Source organism: Lycium ferocissimum, chromosome 12 (assembly GCF_029784015.1).
Source record: "Lycium ferocissimum isolate CSIRO_LF1 chromosome 12, AGI_CSIRO_Lferr_CH_V1, whole genome shotgun sequence".
Taxonomy (NCBI): domain Eukaryota; kingdom Viridiplantae; phylum Streptophyta; class Magnoliopsida; order Solanales; family Solanaceae; genus Lycium; species Lycium ferocissimum.
In genome coordinates, this window is record NC_081353.1 from 31,530,794 (window position 1) to 31,550,187 (window position 19,394).

Here is a 19,394-nt window from a genome sequence, read left to right on the forward strand (position 1 = left end):
TGGCGTGGTAAATAATATTCCAATTTCCAAAGTTATCATTGAACCAAAAAAATAAGAATGAATAAATATATAAGAGATTGTATTGATCAGATCGAAAGCTTGAGGATATAGATTGTTGTTACACCGTGAAAGATATTTGGCTGGATGTTGAATGATCCTTTCATTCTTAATTAGAGATCTCATATTTAACTAATAAAAATATATGATTTTTTGATGAATTTTTTTGGTCGAGGTTAGTTGGAAATATGGGATTTCCAACACAATGTTCATCAGAAAAACTTCCAACGAGTCAATTTTCTTTTTATATATATATATATATATATATATATAGGCCTTTCACCTAAAATTGTTTGAGTCGTGAAAATGGAGTCGCCTTTAATGGAAAGTGCTTCTCTTTCAATATGGGATTTTTGGTATCAAAGCGGATATCGGAAAAATTGTTTACATATAGGAACAAGTCCTCAAAGTCAAATACATACATGAAGTATGAGATGGAAGAAAAAGATAAAAGCCAGTAATTGTTCTAATTGTTCTAGTTGAAGAATTAAGGAACTTTAAGCAAATGGCGATAGAATATATCTTTAGGCAAAACCACTTTAGACTTCTAAGAGATGAGTTTTATCCTTCTCCAATTCCTGGATTTTGATTGGTTTCTTTAGATACTTTAATCTGTCCATTTAGTTTTTGCAACATTATTATATTCAAGTCAAATATCTAAAGCTCCAATATTCCACCCTAAAAAAAATCATCACGCTAAAATAGAATCACCCCTCCCCCACCACCATAAAATAAGACCATCTATAAGATGCAAATTAAAATTTAGTGTTCTATTTGACATTCTAGAATTTGTCAAGGGAACAAGATCTATCAAAAAAGTATTTTTATACCTAATAACATGACTTTGAACCAACAAGTTTTGTTTCTTTATGCATCCGGCATTTGAAATCTGCTAGCTTAGCTAATTTGGATTTGCGCCACGTAGATCTCATTAAAGGAAGAAACACTCCTTGCCAGGTAATTTTTTCAATCACGGAATTGAAACCAAAGGTCGCTAATTAAAAGTAGAGGAACCCATCTATTCCAGCACACTCCTTGGTATTAAAGCAACAATTATCCTTCTTAACAAATCTAGCACTCTTTGGCTCAATAAAATACTTAAAATATATATTTGGAGTTAATTATTTTTTATTACAATAGCATTTAAACAGAAGGAAATTGACACGCCAATTACAAAAATAGAATAGAGAGGTGGAATTAATAAATTTGAAATGTTTTTGCAACTTTTTCTTTTTCTCCTTTTTATTTTTTATTTTATTTTTTTGAGAATCAAATCCTGTAGAATTGCACTTGCAAGATATGTTGCTGCAACTTTTACAAAACTACCAACAAGATTCTCTCAAAAGTTTTTTTGTACTAAAACAAGAAATTGTGAACATCAAGTACAATATATTCAAAGGAATTCATAATTTTATTATGATTAATTATAGAACAACCATTTTTTATAAAAGGATACAGAAAGAAGTGTAGTGGATAAAGAATAGTTGACAAATGAAATAAAATATAAAATCTCCAATAAGAGTAAAGATTCTAAAACCGTGGCTCGCTTTTGAGGAATTTATTCGATAAAGATTTGTACTGCACTATCACATTTGAACAGTTGTACTCTCAAAGAACTTTTCCAAAAAAAAAAAAAGATTATCATTTTTCTAAATCTCATCAATGTCAAATGAACCTATTTCTCTAATAATAGGTTCGAATAATTTACTTGCCACCTATATCTTTTCTGAAATTCAAAATAATTGGTTTGTCATCCACTACAAAAAAATAATATGAAAGGAGAAATTGAAAAATGTTCCTCTTCTTTTACGAATGTTAGTTGCATAACAAAATGATGAACATTTCACAAGTCTCACGCAAATTTCAAACACTGACACACAAATTGCATGAACTTGGCTAGTATAGAAGGGGGTAAAAAGCACATCTTAAAATTCTTTTTTTCCAGTTCGGTATCAGTATTAGTATTGGGGTCCAGATTAATTTGAATTTGTGTCACGTAAGACTCATTAAAAAGAAAACGCTCTTTATCAAAAAAAAATAAAAAAATCTATATCCAGGTTCGAATCCAAAATGTCAAATTAAAGATGGAAAATGATAAAAATAATTGTGTTTTAATTGAATTTAGGCCTCCCAAATGAAAGAATAGGCTAATGCCGTGAGGGCCAGAAATTTTTAAGGTGGCCTAGTAGGGTGAGGTTAAAAGCGGACAATAACTCAACAGCTGGAACATGTCGTGACATTTAGGGGCGGAGTTATATTTTTGTTATGGATTTGATATATATATATGTTTCTTTTTGGATTGTTTCCAACTGTTTTCTAGCTTAAATAACATTTTTTGTACGTTCTACCTTAAATAAGTGAAAATATTAACAAAATACGTTTTGAAATATTGCAAAACTATTAGATTTTATTTTTTGTTATTATCATCTATTATATTATTTTATAATCTAGTGGAGGGAAACAAGTGTGCTGTGCTAGGCAAAGAGGGATGGGAATATTCCCCACAATCTATGAACTCTAGTTGAGGAAAAACATTCTTTTCTCCAATCTCCTTGATTTATTTTTTTTTTTATTTTTTTTTTTTTGTGTTAAAAAGTTTGAAGGGACCAAAAAATTGGAATTTTATCAATTTGGAATAATTTGCATGTTCTTGAGTTTTTGGATTTTGATCCAATAAATAGATATTTCTGTGTTCACCTTTTGTTATACCTTCACTGGATTTCTCCAAACTCAACAAAAAGAGTTTAAGTGGTATTTATTGACACTAATAATTTTTTTTTATACTCCTCCATCACAATTTAAATGACACTCTTTTCTTTTTAATCAGTCCCAAAACGAGTGACACCTCTCCGTAGTTAGTAACAATTCAACTTTTAATTTACCATTGTCCCTTAATGAAATGATTTCTAAACACACAAATTTCTATGGTTTATTTTAGACCATAAGTTTCAAAAATCTTCTTTTATTTTTTAAACTTCATGTCAAGTCAAATATCTTCATATAAAATGAGAGGGAGGGAGTACTATTTAAGGCACAAATACATTATTAAGTACAAGTTCGATCGAATTAGTAATTTTCACTTAGATCCTGTATGATAAGAGAAAAGTCTAGGATTTGAAGTTACGAAGTTCTACAACTTTAAGTTATTAAAGAATAATAATTTGGTTCACAGTCAAATATTTACAAATATTTTAATATATGTACAAGGTATTGACAAAAGTTATTGGGTTTCCGTGAACCTTTAAGGTATACTCTGGATCATTCTCTGTTGTATTTGTATACAGCAACAACAACAACAACAACAATAACATACCCAAAGAAATCCCACAAGGTGTCGTCTGAGAAGGGTACATAGAGTATACACAGACATTACCCCTACCTTAGGAGGTTGTTTCCGATAGACACTCAGCACAGAGACTAGCCATTCAAAGCAGTACAAAAAAGAAAATAACGAAAGCGAATAAGCCATGATAAAGCATTCTGAAAAAAGGAGCAGTAATTGTTGCTCCCAAGCGCACACGCAAGCATACTTGGTCGTTCAAGTAATATTAGAAATTGGATGTCGAACCCAAAAACGGTTAAACCAGAATGTACTACTACTAATTATCCAAGTATTAGAGAAAAAGATTTGTTTTTCTTTGTAACTATTGCAAAAAGTAAATGACTAATTTGTGTGGTAATAAGTTGTCATGAACGTTTGTTAAATCTTTGAGTTTATTAGAGAGAGAAGAATATTTCAGGGTTATGGCACCTTTCATAATTATGTTGTGCATTCACTTTCATTGACCTTTCTTCTTTAGCTAGTTAATGATTGACAAGAGTGATACTACAACTACGAATCTCTCGAGTCCTCTAGTCGCCTATTCATGTTACTTTCAAGCCTATATCTCTATGGTCATGAACCTTAACACAAAATGCATTTATAAATCTTGTATATCAACCAAGTAAGGCGACTTAGGTATATCTCTATCCTAGACGTAAATCCGCTTCTCAACCCAGGATTAAGATCCTAGTTTACTTAATTTTCGTTCTATCTTAGTATTCCTCTCATGAGTTCAAGCTGAGAATCAAATAATATCCTATTGGTCACGAAACAGTAAAATAGTTGACACAAGATTAAGCAAATAACTCATATGATAAATATAGCAAACGTCAATTCAAGTTCATACGATAACAATCATACTTTGATCATAACCTCAGAACAAGGGAGATTAGCCACTCATGTTCGAAACAAGTATTATGAGTACGATAAAGTTCATAAACTAAACTAGAAAATTAGAAGTAGAAAGTAAACCGGTAATCCGAAGTCTTCACAACGTGTATCCCCTCTCAAAAATGTCTCAGCCGCCGTTTAGGCGTTATAATATCCTATTTATAGGGTAGGATAATGCTTAGGTCGTTTAAAACCTTTTCCCGAGCAAAGTAGGAAAATCCAGCAAGCTTGCGCCACCCTCGTGGCGCAGGGGCTTCTTCGGTCAGAGGCTGGAATCTCTCGCGCCACCCCTGCGATGCAAGGGTGAAGGGTAGTGTAGGTGCGTGAAACTTTTCCGGCTTCTAGTTCTTTCCAGCACTTCTTCGCGCGAACTTCCGCTCTCGGTCACGACATCTTTAAACTACTCCAAAATGCTCAACATTCCTTCATTCTTCTCAATTATACCTAATCATCACAAACAAACCAACATAAGCTCGAATCTACCAATTTCACATGAAAGTTGCAATTAAAGTACTAAGAATTTGCTAGGAAATGATACAAAATATAGGTATTTGTGCCAAGTATCAGTAACTAACACAAATAAATAAGATAATCGAAGTACAAGAAACAACAAATAGTATATTTACATTAGGAAATTAATTATGTATAAACATTTAATTGCGAATTCAGTAACTAAAACAAGATATGAATTAGCTATCCAGTAATTAAGAGGTCATATATTTCAAATCCTGACTCCGCAGATGCGATTAAACCCTTTATAAAAGGTTATTGATTTATTTTGTATGTTATCATATGGGCTTTGATATAAAGAGTTACAACGTGTTGTTATAAGTCTAACAACTTAACGTGATAACATGAAATTTGTTACGTTGTCACTATATAGAATATTATTCACTTTAAATAACTTCTACATGTACATGCTAATTTACTTTTTCACATCACTAATTAATGAAAAATAGATGTTTGAAAAGGACAAGGATATTTGTTTGTTGGAAAAACTTTCCTTTTATAGTTTTTTTCTATTGGAAGAATTCTCCAAAATCTTGAGACGTTGACTTGCTCCTTCATTAATTCTACTATTTTTTTCCCTCAATCATTTCATATTCCTCAATTACATAATGATTCTTAAATTGATGAAAAAGTGTTAGGTAAATTTATTTACTTCTCTTTCATTCTCACTCTTTATTACTGTAAAATAAATACTTTTCCTAAGAGAAAAAGTAACACAAAAATGATGAACACAAATGATTAATGACTAGTGATTATTCAATTATAACTTGCATTTGATAAGCTGATCACGAACTGAACCTGGTGATGGATTAATCGTTTTTTTTTTAATTGTTTCTTTTCATTTTTACCTTTCATTTGTAAAAGAGAAAACTTCTGATTCTAGTCAACAATCTAAATAAATTGAGCAATTTCATTGAAAAGGTATGATATTTTGAAACTAAAAATATATAAATCCGGGGATTATATCAATCCCGAAATTGAAAACTCAACTAAGCGGAGAAATAGTTCTACATTTTATTTTGAAGTTATTATCCCTTGTTCTACAAATCAAACATCCTTTTGTAGTATAATGTTTTGGCTTAATCGCAAAAATACGAGTACAATTTTATAACGCCAAAAGAAAACAAAACCTAAAACCAAAGATCTCATACAACAAATTAACATGCACTAGATATTTGGATTATTCTAAATATAATTATTCTTTCAATCAAGTTTGAAAATAACTTATCTTCAAATCAATTATTTCCCCCCCTCCTCCCCCCCCCCCCCTCAACAAAGCATAGCACATACTTGTATCTTTATCTAAAAGATGCATGTATCTTTTAGATACATGCATCCTAGTCGACCAAATGGCTCTATTTGTGGTAGAGGTAATAAATATGCATGTATCTTTATCTAAAAGATTTTGAGTTTTACAATTGAAATCACTTCTAATAGGGAGTGATTTGCCGTTAAAAATATTTTCGAGTGTGAATTTAAGTTCATTATACCTTAAAATAAATACCAAACATCGAATAGGAAAATTTGAAAAAAAATGTTTAATTTTACAATATCCTGTATGGACTAATTATAGTCTAATACTGACTGACTATTACATAGAGCAAATAACAACTTCACAGAGGAAAAAAGTGATAAAATTTCTGGAAAAGAGAGAATATTTCTTATTTTGTAATACTCATATATATGACTGAAAAAGTATATAACGTACCTAATGAGCCCTAATCATGAATGTATAACTAAATCCATGTAAATAAAGTAACGCCTAAAACGAGAATTACTTTATTCTGACTGACTTATGAATTTCGGTCATATCAACAACTTTTTCTAGTGTTTTCCTCTTTTTGTGACCAAAATGAAAAGAGAATGAGGAAAAAAGAAAAACAAAACAAAAGCCAAAAATAATACAACTAAGAAAAATAACAAAACTTATTGATTAGCATAACCGCATCTTCTTCAAGTAATTAAGCTAATCAAGGATTAGCTTTATTCTTGCTAGGTTAATGCATTTTTTGATTTCTCACTTGGTATCCAGTACTCGGTATTATTTTGGATTTGCTTCACGTAAGATCCATTACATGAGGAAGCGCTCCTTCTCAGGATTTTTTTTCACTTATACGAGTCGAATTCGAGACCTCTAATTAAGGATAAAAAGATCAATTTTATCACAACACAACCCTAAATGGAAAGTTAATACTTATTTGTCACAGTGTCATTCCATCAACTTGTGTTCGGCATCCACTTTGACTACATCAATAATAGCAAACACTCCTTACTAAGATTTTTTTGGTCCATTCACATCACTCGAACCCTACATTTTTAATTAAGAATAAAATAATTATATATATTACAGCACAACCCTTAATGATATGCTAATACTTATTTGTCATTGTGTCATTCCATCAACCTTTTCAAAGTGTTTCCCAATTTTAACGAAGAATCACCACCTCCAAAGGAAACAAGAATATTAAGGAAAGTGTTTAAATTATATGCATCATAAGGTAATTATAGATAATTTCCATGATAACTATCGCCTAATAAAATAGTAAACGTATGACTAACTTGCTATATATGCATTATTAGTATCAACTTGTAATTAACTTGCTCAATAATTCCGCTTAGACACTAATTAAATTGAAATAGACTCTATCAATACTCATCAAATTGCTTCATCTAATTCATACTCCCTCAAAACCCAACGATATATTAGAAGTTTAGAATCCCTAACCTATTTTTCATTGCACATATCGGTGTTGACAGTGTAAAGAAGATAATTATAAATAATGTTATTTAATGTGTGTGTATTTATATATACACTTCCTTAGTCTAATATTACTTGATCACTTTTCCTTTGCACGACCCTTAAGAAATCATAAATAAAAGATATATTTTACTACTTTATCCCTACTTTTCTTCAATAATAAATTCATTCTACAATATTGACTATTTTCAAGAATATTTAATACTAAAGATAAAATGAAAAAATTTAACTAATTTTATCTTGATTTTGTAAATAAATAAGTAATTTGGGACATATATTTTTAGTAATATAGGATAAAGGGAGTAATTTCTATTACTATATATATATATATATATATATATAAGTAATAACTTTCTATAAGCTAAATTGCAGTAATAGACTCTCCTGGTTGTTACCATTTATTATTCTCACCAAGAATTCAAATTCAAAATAAACTTAAAAAAGAAGAAGAAGAAGAAATTAAGGACCCGTTTGCCCATAAGAATTATTCACTTTTTTTCAGAATTTTTTTTATTTTTTTTCAAAAATTAGTATTTATCCATGAAAATTCTAAATGTAATTGAAATTGTATTTGGAATTTGATTCAATAACAAAAAAAAAAAACTATTTGTAAAAACCTATGTCCAAACATAATTCCAACTCTAAAATTCAAAAAAAAAAAAAAAAGTTTTTGATTTCTGGCCAAATGCCTACTAAGACTATGATTCATCGGAAAAGGAAATATAGCCTTAATAATTACATGCTACTGTCAAGTCTTATCTTAGTAGGCTATCAGAAAGAACAAAATGTGTAGAGTCGTAGAGTAGTACTTGCAGAACCAAAACAGTGTGTTTTCTCTTTTTGCTCACACAAAAATCCTTCACACATTCTTTCTCCCTTTTCTTGCTGCTATAAACAAGTAAAGATTTGTCCTTTTTCCATTAAAAAAGGTCGTGGTAAAGTGTTAAATAATCTTTCATCATTAATTAAAAAAAATTGAGTTTAAGCTCCGAATAAAAAATTGCTTATGGTAAGAAATCCTTTACTTATAATGTGGAGTCGATTTAGATTTAATCGGACCCTAGTATCACAGTATGAACAGGGGCAGAGCTAAAATTATAAGTTTAGTCGAATTCAGTAGTTTACCCTATATTTGTCTTAAAAAATTCATTGAATGCGTATGACATTTTGGCATCAATTCAGATTTAGTCGAATCCCCGCACAGATAGTAACAGAGCTAGAATACAAGTTACGAGTTCTGCCAAACTTAGTAATTTTAGTCAAAACCCTATATTTATCTTAAGAAATTCATTAAATATGTACAAACTATTAATTTACTATAAAATAACTTAAAATGACTAGAATTTCTAATCGATAAACTTTAAATGATGGTTCTGCCTCCGAGTACATATACCGAATATGGGGTGAAAAATAAAAAAAATATATTCAGAGAGAGTGCTGTGTGTGTCTACAATAGCCATAGTGGGACATTTCAGTATGAATTTAAGCTAGCATTTGAACATATATTTAGTTGAAATTTGAAAAAAAAGAGTTTTTGAAGATGAGATGAAAAATGATTTTTGCAGTTGACATTGTGTTTCAACATGCATTTTACTTCAGAATAAGCTAAAGTTTTGTGAGTAGAAAACCGCAAAAACTAGAAAAACTAGTCTAAACCACATTTTATAACTTTTAAAATTAATCTTCAAAAACTTGCCAAAAACTGTACCATCACTTTTTATAACCAAACAATATTTTCAAAATATTTAAAAAAAAAGTGAAAAAAAACTTATGGTCCAATAAAAACTAATATAATCGAGCTCAATATAAATACCAGATATCGGGCTATAAATAAAAGAAAAAAATTTCCTTTTAAAAGAGAAAGGTGCACTGTGTGTGTATGTGTTTTTTCCAGTAGGCAAATTGCTGTCACTCTCAAATTCTGAGCTTCAAAAGATAACCTCTCCCCTCAGTCATCTCTCTGTCACTGACTTCTTCATATCAAACCCACCTGATCCGCTTACACCATAAACACAGTACAAAAATACTGGCTAGTCAAAAAAAAAAAAAAGATTTACAAGTTTTTTTTTTTTGTTTTTTTATACAGATAAAGCAAAAGGGAAAACAGACTTTGGTACATATACCAACAAAATAGACACAGAACTGATAAAGAAGCTTTCTTTTCTTTTTTTCCTTCTCATCTTACACACTCTTTCTCTCTTTTTTTTTTTAGTTTTTGATTAAAAAAAAAAACATTCTTAATCTTCTTTTATGTACCAAAAAATGATTAAAAAATTCATGTGCTTTGCTTAATATATTTGTTGGTTCACTTTCTTGGTTCATTACCAACAAAATAGACACTGATAAAGACTTTCTTTTTCCCTTACTTCTTATGTTCTACGCTCTTTCTCTCTCTTTTTTTAGTTTTTTGACTGAAAAAAAAAAAAAAACTTTTTTAATCTTCTTTTATGAACAAAAAAATGTTTAATAAATACATGGGGTTTGCTTTAATATATTTGTTGGTTCACTTTCTTGGTTTATAAGAAGCATTCTTTTCTTTTTTCCCTTCTCATGTTCTACACTCCTCTCTCTCTTTTTTTAGTTTTTGACTACAAAAAAAAAAATCTTCTTTTTCAACCAAAAATGTTTAAGAAACTCATGGGGTTTGCTTAATATATTTGTTGGTTCATCTCATTTCATTTTCTTGGTTTATTATTATTATTATTATTATTATTATTATCAATGGCTTCCATTTTCTTGTTTCTTCTCTCTTTGTTACTGTTTTCTACTACTCTTTGTTTCTCATATGAAGCTAGAAATCATGAAGGTAAACAAAAAAACAAAAAAAAAAGAACCCCATTTGTTCTTTTTTGCTTTTTAATTTTTTTTTTGTTTTGCTAATTTTTTTTGTTGTTTTTGTTGGTTATAGTGGAAGCTTTGATTGCTATAAGGAGAAGTTTAAATGATCCAAATGGAGCTTTAAATAATTGGGATGAAGATTCTGTTGATCCTTGTAGTTGGGCTATGATCACTTGTTCTGAACAAAATCTTGTTACTACACTGTATGTTTTACTTATTTTTTTTATTTTTTTTGTTACTACACTGTATGTTTTACTTATTTTTTTTATTTTTTTTGTTACTACACTGTATGTTTTACTTATTTTTTATTTTTTTTTGTTACTACACTGTATGTTTTACTTATTTTTTTTATTTTTTTTGTTACTACACTGTATGTTTTACTTATTTTTTTTATTTTTTTTGTTACTACACTGTATGTTTTACTTATTTTTTTATTTTTTTTTGTTACTACACTGTATGTTTTACTTTTTTTTTTTTTTTTTTTTTTGTTACTACACTGTATGTTTTACTTATTTTTAATTTTTTTTTATGGTACTATATGATAATATTGGTTGTCAAATATTGAGTTTTCACTATTTTATCAAACTGAAGTAGAGTTTTTTGGGGGATGTGTTCATTTTTGGTCTGTTGGCTGAAATTAATCACGGGCGCTAGCCAAAATAGACAAACCTATAATACACTGATCATGTATATTTTGTGTATATAGTATGTATATTTATACTCAATATACTAAATCTATACATTTTGCTTGCTAGTATATTTTTGAGTAGTCGAAAATTTGTAATTATCCCTTTTTTGTGTTATTTTTTGTTTTGCAGAGGAGCTCCAAGTCAAGGTTTATCTGGGGTTTTATCTGGGATGATATCAAACCTAACAAACCTTAAACAAGTGTAAGAGACAACATGTTTTTTTTTTTTTTTTTGTTGGTACAAGAACTTAAATATTGATGACCCCATTTGGTTTAATTCTTTATATGTTGATATATATATTTTTTTTTTATAATTTTGTGTAGTTTATTGCAAAACAACAATATTTCATGGCATATTCCAAAGGAATTAGGGAAACTTCCCAATCTACAAACATTGGATCTGTCTAATAACCAGTTTTCTGGTCATGTGCCTGAATCTTTGGGCATGTTAAACAGTCTTCAATATCTGTAAGTGTATAAAAGTTTCCATATTTTCATTTTGTGTGATTTTCAAGTTTTTTTTTTTTTTTTGAAACTGGTACTATTAATGAAAGATTTTTTTTTTTTGGTTTGATTCTCTTAGAGAAATTGACAAAAATGGTCCCTTATCTTTGGTAGTAGTTTCAAAATAGTCTTTTAAGTATCATTTGAGCAGTTTTAGTCCTGCAAGTCTACCAAAAGTGAGCACTTTTGGTCTTCGTCAGATATTTATCAGATTTTGATGGTTAAATTTAATCGGAATTGTGAAAAATAGAAAATATTTAATGGGAACTCATATTTGGAAGTACTGGTTTTGTATTTTATGTTATTTTTTGGTATGTTTCAAAAGTTGGGTGCAACTTTTTGAGGTGCAAATTCTGCTCGTGTCTCGTGTAGTTTTTTTATGTTGCAGTTTCTGGAATTTTGATCGCGTGTGTAAATATTTGATAGGGACCAAAAGCACTCGCTTTTGGCAAAACTTAATGGACAAAAACTGTTTAGTTGATACTCAAGGGGCTATTTTGAACCTACTACCAAAAAATAAGGGACCATTTTTGTCATTTTCTTGGTTTTTCTCAGTACCCTTTTTCCTGTACTTGTTGCTTTCTCATGTTGACCATTGTGTAAGTTGCTATCTTATTCTTTGACTATATGTTTTGTTGATGTCTTGTTTTGGTGTTTGTTATGTAATGGAGTAGAAGGTTGAACAACAACAGCTTGTCTGGTGCTATTCCTATTTCTTTAGCAAGGGTCCCTCAGCTTGCATTCTTGTGAGTATACTTTTTATTTTTATTTTTTTATCCATGGCTTTTGTTTTATTTTGTTTTATTCTTTTGTCTGAATGTTCTTGAGTATTGAGACATGCAATCTTCACTGTAATTATCTAGTCGCTTTCTTGAATCAGCCTTATGTCTAAAGGTTTTCTCTTTAAAGGAAATGAATAGTGTGTTCTGTTTAGATGTTATTACTATATTTTACTTATTTTTCACTTTTATTTTATTTAGTATGATCATGATGTATTGATGTGCAATGAGCTTAAATGGAAGTGGCGATTCATATTGCCACCCCCAACTTGTTTCGGACTGAGGCGTCGTTGTTAATGTGTTCTTTTTAGGGTTATTATTAGTATATTTTAAGTTATTTTCACTTTTATTTTATTTAGTATGATCATGATATGCAGTGAGCTTAAATGAAAGTGGGGATTCATATTGCCGACCCCAACTTGTTTGGAATTGAAGCGTCGTTGTTGTTGTTGTTCTTGAATAGTGTGTTCTGTTTAGGGTTATTATTATACTTCAACTTACATTTGACTTTTATTTTATCTTGTACGGCGATGATATGCAATTACCTTAAATGAAAGCGGGGACTCAAATTGCTGACCCCGACTTGTTTGGAACTGAGGCTGTAGTTGTTGTTCTTGAATATTGTGTTCTGTTTTTGTAAGGAAATGAATAGTTTGTTCTGATTTTGTGAATATCTTATTCTCTCAGGGACTTGTCCTTCAATAATTTGACCGGACCTATTCCTAAATTTCCTGCCAGAACTTTCAAGTATGAAATTTTCTGCCTAACTCTTACTATGTTACATTAAATCACGTTTTTTAAGTTCTAATTATGATTCCTAATGTTTTCGTAGTGTCGTGGGCAACCCTCTGATTTGTGGAAATCACTCGACCGAGACTTGCTTTGGATCGGTGAACCCGATGCCCCTGTCGTTCGATATTGATTCCACTGGTAAAGTTTAGTGACAACTCTCATGATTCAAGAATGCTTAGACATTAATGCGATCTAATTCTCTTAAACTTCTTTCCGTTTTAACTAGGTAAACGCAGCTCGAAAAGACTAGCAATTGCAATGGGACTTAGTATCAGCTTTATCTCTATTTTCCTCTTAGGCTTTGGATTCATATTTTGGAAGAGGAACCAGAACAGGAAACAGTCTATTCTAAACATTAATGGTGAGTCATTTTAATGATTCCTCCAACAAAATTTGTCTATTTGAGAGCAAATGAAAAAAGCAGATCCATGTTTGGGAGTACGTTCAAAATAGTCTGTAAAGTATGCTCTGTACAGTTCTAGTCCTTTAACTTTACCAAAACTTAACACTTTTAGTCTGCATTAAATATATAACGAACTGATAGATTTGCCGGGAATGGTGAAAAAAAAAAGGGTTCGAGAACTCACATTTGGAGGTACAGTTTCTACTAATTTTGGTCTCTTTCTAGACTTTGGTGCAGCTTTTTCAGTGCAATGTCTCTGCTATTTTGGGTCTATTATTTTGTGTCGAGTACCGTTTTTGTGTTGCAGTTTCTAGAATTTGATGAGACTTTTCTAGTGTTTTGATTTTTTTTTTTTTTCATAGTTCACATCAAATTTAACAAACAAAGTTGGCTAAATATTTGATGGAGGCAAACTTAAAGGACCAAAATTGTTCAAAGTATATTTTAAGGACTATTTTAAACTTACTCCTAAATATAATGGACCATTTTTATCATTGATATTTATGTTTCGTATTTTGTTCCAGATATGCAAGAGGAGGATCTAGTTAGACTAGGAAATCTCAGAAGCTTCACATTTAAAGAACTTCAACGTGCAACAAACAATTTCAGCTCCAAGAACATTCTTGGTGCTGGCGGATTTGGCAATGTTTACCGTGGAAAGTTCGGGGATGGCTCGTTTGTAGCGGTGAAGCGACTGAAAGATATTAGCGGAACGGCTGGAGAATCACAGTTCCGGACTGAATTGGAGCTAATTAGCTTGGCAGTACATAGAAATTTGCTCAGGTTAATTGGTTACTGTGCTACCCCGAACGAGAGACTCCTAGTATATCCGTACATGTCTAATGGTAGTGTGGCATCAAGACTTAGAGGTAAATTTACCTTTTGTACTCTTTTAGACAATTTTACATGCCTTACATTCTATTTGTCTATTTGTGGATGAAATACTTGTAAAGAGATAGTTCATGACCCACTGAAAAATAATTGCTTCCACACTGTTTTATGGGGCCATAACATTTCAATTTCTAGCTTCTAACCTATTTGGTTACAATTTGGTCAGCATGCCTAATTTCTTAAAATATGCTCCTTGAAGATTCTTGGTATGATTTTATCTGAGAAAATGACAAAAATGGTCCCTTATGTTTTAGGGTAGGTTTATAATAGTCCTTTAAGTAAGCACCTAACAATTTTGGTGTTTTAAGTTTCTCACAAATTTACACTTTGTCTCCGTCAAATATTTACCGAACTGTCTGTTAGATTTTACAGAACTATTTTGACCAAAATTGTTAAGTTATCTCAAACTTGTGTATAGCACTAGGATCGCCATTTGGCCTTCTCCATTAGGAAGAAAACTCTTTCTCAAAGAATGAAAAATAGTTTTTAATATTTCAAGTCGATGATTTTGGTTCCATGTGGTATCTGCGTGATTGAAGGTGAAGAGTTTTTAATGCTATTATCGCTATATACAAAAGGTGTTTCCAAATTCAATCTTACAATCTTAAACTTAAAAAAAAAAATATGGACTATATGCATTCTTAATTTTTTTCGATGACAGGAAAACCGGCACTGGATTGGAATACTAGGAAGAGGATTGCAATCGGAGCTGCTAGAGGTCTTCTTTATCTCCACGAACAATGTGATCCGAAGATAATCCACAGAGATGTGAAGGCAGCAAATGTCCTATTAGATGACTACTGTGAAGCTGTTGTCGGGGATTTTGGCCTTGCAAAGCTCCTCGATCACGCTGACTCTCATGTTACCACAGCTGTTCGTGGAACGGTCGGCCACATTGCTCCCGAGTACCTTTCCACTGGTCAATCGTCCGAGAAAACGGATGTGTTTGGATTTGGTATCCTTTTGTTAGAGCTTATAACTGGGATGAAAGCATTTGAATTGGGAAAAACAGTAAACCAGAAAGGAGCAGTACTTGAATGGGTATGTTTCTTTCTTCATCCATCAGTTATTAAACTTGTGCTGAGTTCTTTGGTCCCTTAGTTACTGGTAAATTCTGATATTGGTCCTTGTAATTTTGGCCAAGCACATTTAACCTTCAGTTAACTAAAATGTGTAATATGCGATATTTAGGCTTTTTAGAACTACATTACCCTCAAATATAGAATAATGATACAAATTTTAACTTAACACATCGGTATTTATATGGTTTAAAACATAATAAATCGTTAAATTTGTGAAGTAACTTGGAAGTCATACTAACATTGTTAGTTGTTTTTTACCTGCAGGTTTAGTAAACTATAAGACGAAGCCTTTGATGTTTTAAGTACTTGGAAGTCATATTAACATTGTTAGTTGTTTTTTTTAGGAAAGCATTCTTCTAAACAAATCAAATAAAGGGATAATTCCACTTTTGGTCCGTTAGTTATGTATGATTTCTGATTTTGATCCTTGTGATTTTTGGCCAAGCACATTAGCCTTCAGTTTAAATGTGTGCTTTTTTGTCCTTTCGTATATTACCCTTAACATTTTTGGAGAGTTTGAGCAATATAGGTTTTAACAAGGTCTTGTTTAGATTTTCTCATGAAATACTACTTAATTGTAGGTTAAGAAAATGCAGCGGGAGAAGAACGTCGAAGCTCTCATTGACAGAGAGCTCGGGAGCAACTACGACACGATTGATGTAGGGGAGATGCTACAAGTGGCTATACTCTGTACTCAATACCTACCCGCCCACCGGCCCAAAATGTCGGAGGTGGTCCGTATGCTTGAAGGCGACGGGCTTGCCGAAAAATGGGCTGCCTCTCATAACTACTATGATGGATCAGCCACAAACTTCTCTCTTAACCAAAACAGTAACAAAACTCAGAATAGAGACTCTATGGTCCCTCCTGGATATGATGACAATGATCATGATCATTTGAGCATGTTTGGGATGATGGATGATGACTATGACACACATGCCATGGAGCTTTCAGGTCCAAGATAATAGCAATATATCCAAAAAGGAAAAAAAAATAGAACAAATATAGGTGCTTAATTCTTTTCAATTTTTAAGTTAGTTCCCTTAACTCTATCTAAAGCATGTTGGTGAAGAAAAAGAAAGTTGTTTTTATTTTATGGGTTTTACTTTTCCCTCCCTTATATTCCCTTTAGGTTGTAGATTTGCCTTGTTTGATAAGTACACTTTTAGGAGTTTTTGGATTTAATGTAAATATCATAATATCCATCTTTTTAAGTAAATAGTCTTTTGCCACTATATGACTATTAACTTTCTGATGTTGCTTGCATTTTTCTGTATTTGAGATTTTTTTTTTTTTATGGTTAGTGGCGCACTGTTTATAACTCGGTGGATAATGGATCTGTCCCTCCACCTTCTCTCCTAATATATATATTAGGTTTTTCTATGTTGCAGGGTTAAATCCCGTGGCTTGTGCCTATATATCTCGTGATATACTCTTACCACTAGAGCAAAGCTCGGAATGTGATTGAAGTGTTTCATTTGAAACAATTGGTTATCTTTATGTGTACATGTTTTGCGTTGAGTGGATTCTTTATCTTTATTTGTTTTTTTGCTTGGTTGAGTGGATTCTTTTCCTTTCTTTTGATTCATGGGTAAAAAGTGAAAAAGGAGGTGGAAAAGAACAAGGAATAGTTACTCTGCAAAGTGGCTTTTTTATTTTTATTGAAAAAAAAAAAAATTGAGAGTGGAGGAAGGAATATATACCTGCAAGCATCCTATGAGTTTTATTTATTAATTTAACTGTTATAGAAGTTTCTCAAGGTTAATTTAACTCTAGAATTTAATTTTCAAAAAATAATTTATCATTTGTACTTTTTATTTTTTTACTTCTTTGATATTAGATTTTTATATTATAATATCTTTTTTAATGTTTCAAGTTTTTTTTATTTTGAAAGTAAGATAGAATGAAAAGTTACTGTATAGAAAAGGGACGTGCTAATACATCAACAGCTATACAAAGTGATCATGGTTTAGCCTATCCTTTTGAGTTTAAGTTTTATACAATGATTGATGTAAAAATATTTAAACAAGCAGGTCATTTGGTACACATTATTTCTTGATAAATAATTAAGAATCTGGTAAAATATAGTAGTATCTAATCTGCTGTCACATATTAAAATCTACTGATATGTAATTTTTTTTACCATACTATATATATTATAGTATCCTTGTTTTGGGTGTGTTTGGGGTGGCGTGGGGTGGGGTGCCCCCGTGGGGGGGGTGTGTTAAAGGGTTTTGGGGTAAAGTAAAAAATAAAAATGAGATTTTGACAGTTTTGACTAAAAGTGTGGCAATGCACAGTTCTAGCTGTTCCTCACTCACTATATTGCTTTGTTTCTATGGTCTTTTTTCCCCTTTTTGATGCTTTTTGCAGAGTCATGCATTTCCTGCAGATAATGTTGTAGACGTATGAATTTATGAGATTAAAGTTCATATTAAATTTGAATAAATTCCTGAATTTAAGAAATACTAAACTCAAATCAAGGTTAATTATTTAAGTCCAAACATCGATTCAAATTTAAAACCAATTTTAATTTCACTAGCCCGAAGTCCAAATGGTTATTATTTATTAGTTCATCTTGCCCAAATTAATGTCAATGCCAAATTATATGACGCCAATTAAAATAAAGTGGCAAATAGAATCCTGCAATATGTCGAACGACATGGAATGGTAAATCAAGTAAATTGATCAATTCATGTACGCCAAGCGTAAATAAATGAAATTGGTTCATAACTCAAACGAACAAATCAAATAAAATTTGATCTGATTATAATAAAATGAAGTTATAAAGGATGGTTATTACAAAGAGATATGTATTTAGAGTTAATTTCTTAAATTGTCATAAGTTCATCAAATTATCAACAAGTTTTGACTTTAGATCTTAAAGGTCCGTTAATAAGATAAGCGGAGGTCCAAAGTTCAAGATTACCATTTTTAAAGTTATTGAGTGTAATTCCTTGGTTTTTGTACTCCATCCGTCCCAAGAGTCCTACTTTGACGTTAAAGCCCCCTGCCAAGGGTGACTTAATACTCATGACTTTAATCTGAAACCTTTAATTAATAATGAAAAGAAATTTACCACCCACCATTGGATTAACATAATTAAAATGGTTTTTATCCTATATGGCATAAGATATGAACCATTATCCTATATGGCATAAGATATAAACCAGTTAAAAGTAATGCCAACCCATTCCTAGTAATGCTCTACATTCATGATCTTCTTTCGTGATCAAGTCTGACCACGAAGTCACAGAGTCTAGGGATGGCAACGGGGCGGGTGCAGGGAGGGGCGGGTTTGGGCTTCTGCGGGGCGGGTTCGACCTTCTGCGGTTGCGGGGCAGGTTGAATATTTTTTCCAAAAATTCAATGCGGGGCGGGGCGGGTTTCAAAAATTTAGTGATTCTCCTTTGTTTCGTCTCTGTAGAAGAGACATTACTGTAGCCTCCATTTAGTTCTTATAAAAAACAATATCTTAGTAGCCGTTTGGCCATAGATATCAAAAACAAATTCACTTTTTTTGGAATTTTTGAAGTTGGAATTGGAGTTGGAGTTGGAGTTATGTTTGGCCATAATTTTTGAAATTGTAGTTTTTGGTGAAACCCGCCCCGCCCGCATAACATTTTTCTGTGTTTTAAACCCGCACCGTACCCACCCCGTTGCCATCCCTAATCGAAGTGCAAGCCAAGATTCCAAGCGCCAGATTTGAAATCTTCAGTTTGTAACAGATTGAGTCTCAAATCTTGGTTTGTTACGATCATTAAATTGTTCATGACGCATAACAATTCGTCCGAGATTAAACTATTCAATCACATTCAAAGTTCAAGTTCAAGATCAGGCTCTCAAGCCTTTAAACCTTTAAGGTAATTTAGAATTCGC

The 19,394-nt window shown here is 31.4% G+C and overlaps 1 protein-coding gene across 2 annotated transcripts; it reads left to right on the plus strand.

Moving 5' to 3' along the window:
* Positions 1-10,023: 10,023 nt before the first annotated feature.
* On the plus strand, positions 10,024-16,722 carry LOC132039624 (probable LRR receptor-like serine/threonine-protein kinase At4g30520). Of its 2 annotated transcripts, XM_059430122.1 has the most exons (11): positions 10,024-10,344; positions 10,447-10,579; positions 11,195-11,266; positions 11,389-11,532; positions 12,243-12,314; positions 13,035-13,094; positions 13,180-13,277; positions 13,366-13,500; positions 14,067-14,411; positions 15,095-15,474; positions 16,097-16,722. In XM_059430122.1, the coding sequence occupies exons 1-11, from the start codon at positions 10,260-10,262 to the stop codon at positions 16,478-16,480; spliced, it is 1,908 nt and encodes a 635-aa protein (XP_059286105.1). In that variant the 5' UTR covers positions 10,024-10,259; the 3' UTR covers positions 16,481-16,722. The 2 variants fall into 2 exon arrangements, with proteins under 2 accessions (XP_059286105.1, XP_059286106.1); XM_059430123.1 differs by lacking the exons at positions 10,024-10,344; positions 10,447-10,579 and adding an exon at positions 10,868-10,874.
* The last annotated feature ends 2,672 nt before the right edge of the window (positions 16,723-19,394 follow it).

Excerpts from the sequence above, each read along its gene's own strand:
- LOC132039624 (XM_059430122.1), top strand. The coding sequence starts at position 10,260 with ATGGCTTCCATTTTCTTGTTTCTTCTCTCTTTGTTACTGTTTTCTACT. Across the intron at positions 10,345-10,446 it reads TGAAGCTAGAAATCATGAAG|TGGAAGCTTTGATTGCTATA; the intron begins GTAAACAAAAAA and ends TGTTGGTTATAG. Across the intron at positions 14,412-15,094 it reads TGTGGCATCAAGACTTAGAG|GAAAACCGGCACTGGATTGG; the intron begins GTAAATTTACCT and ends TTTCGATGACAG.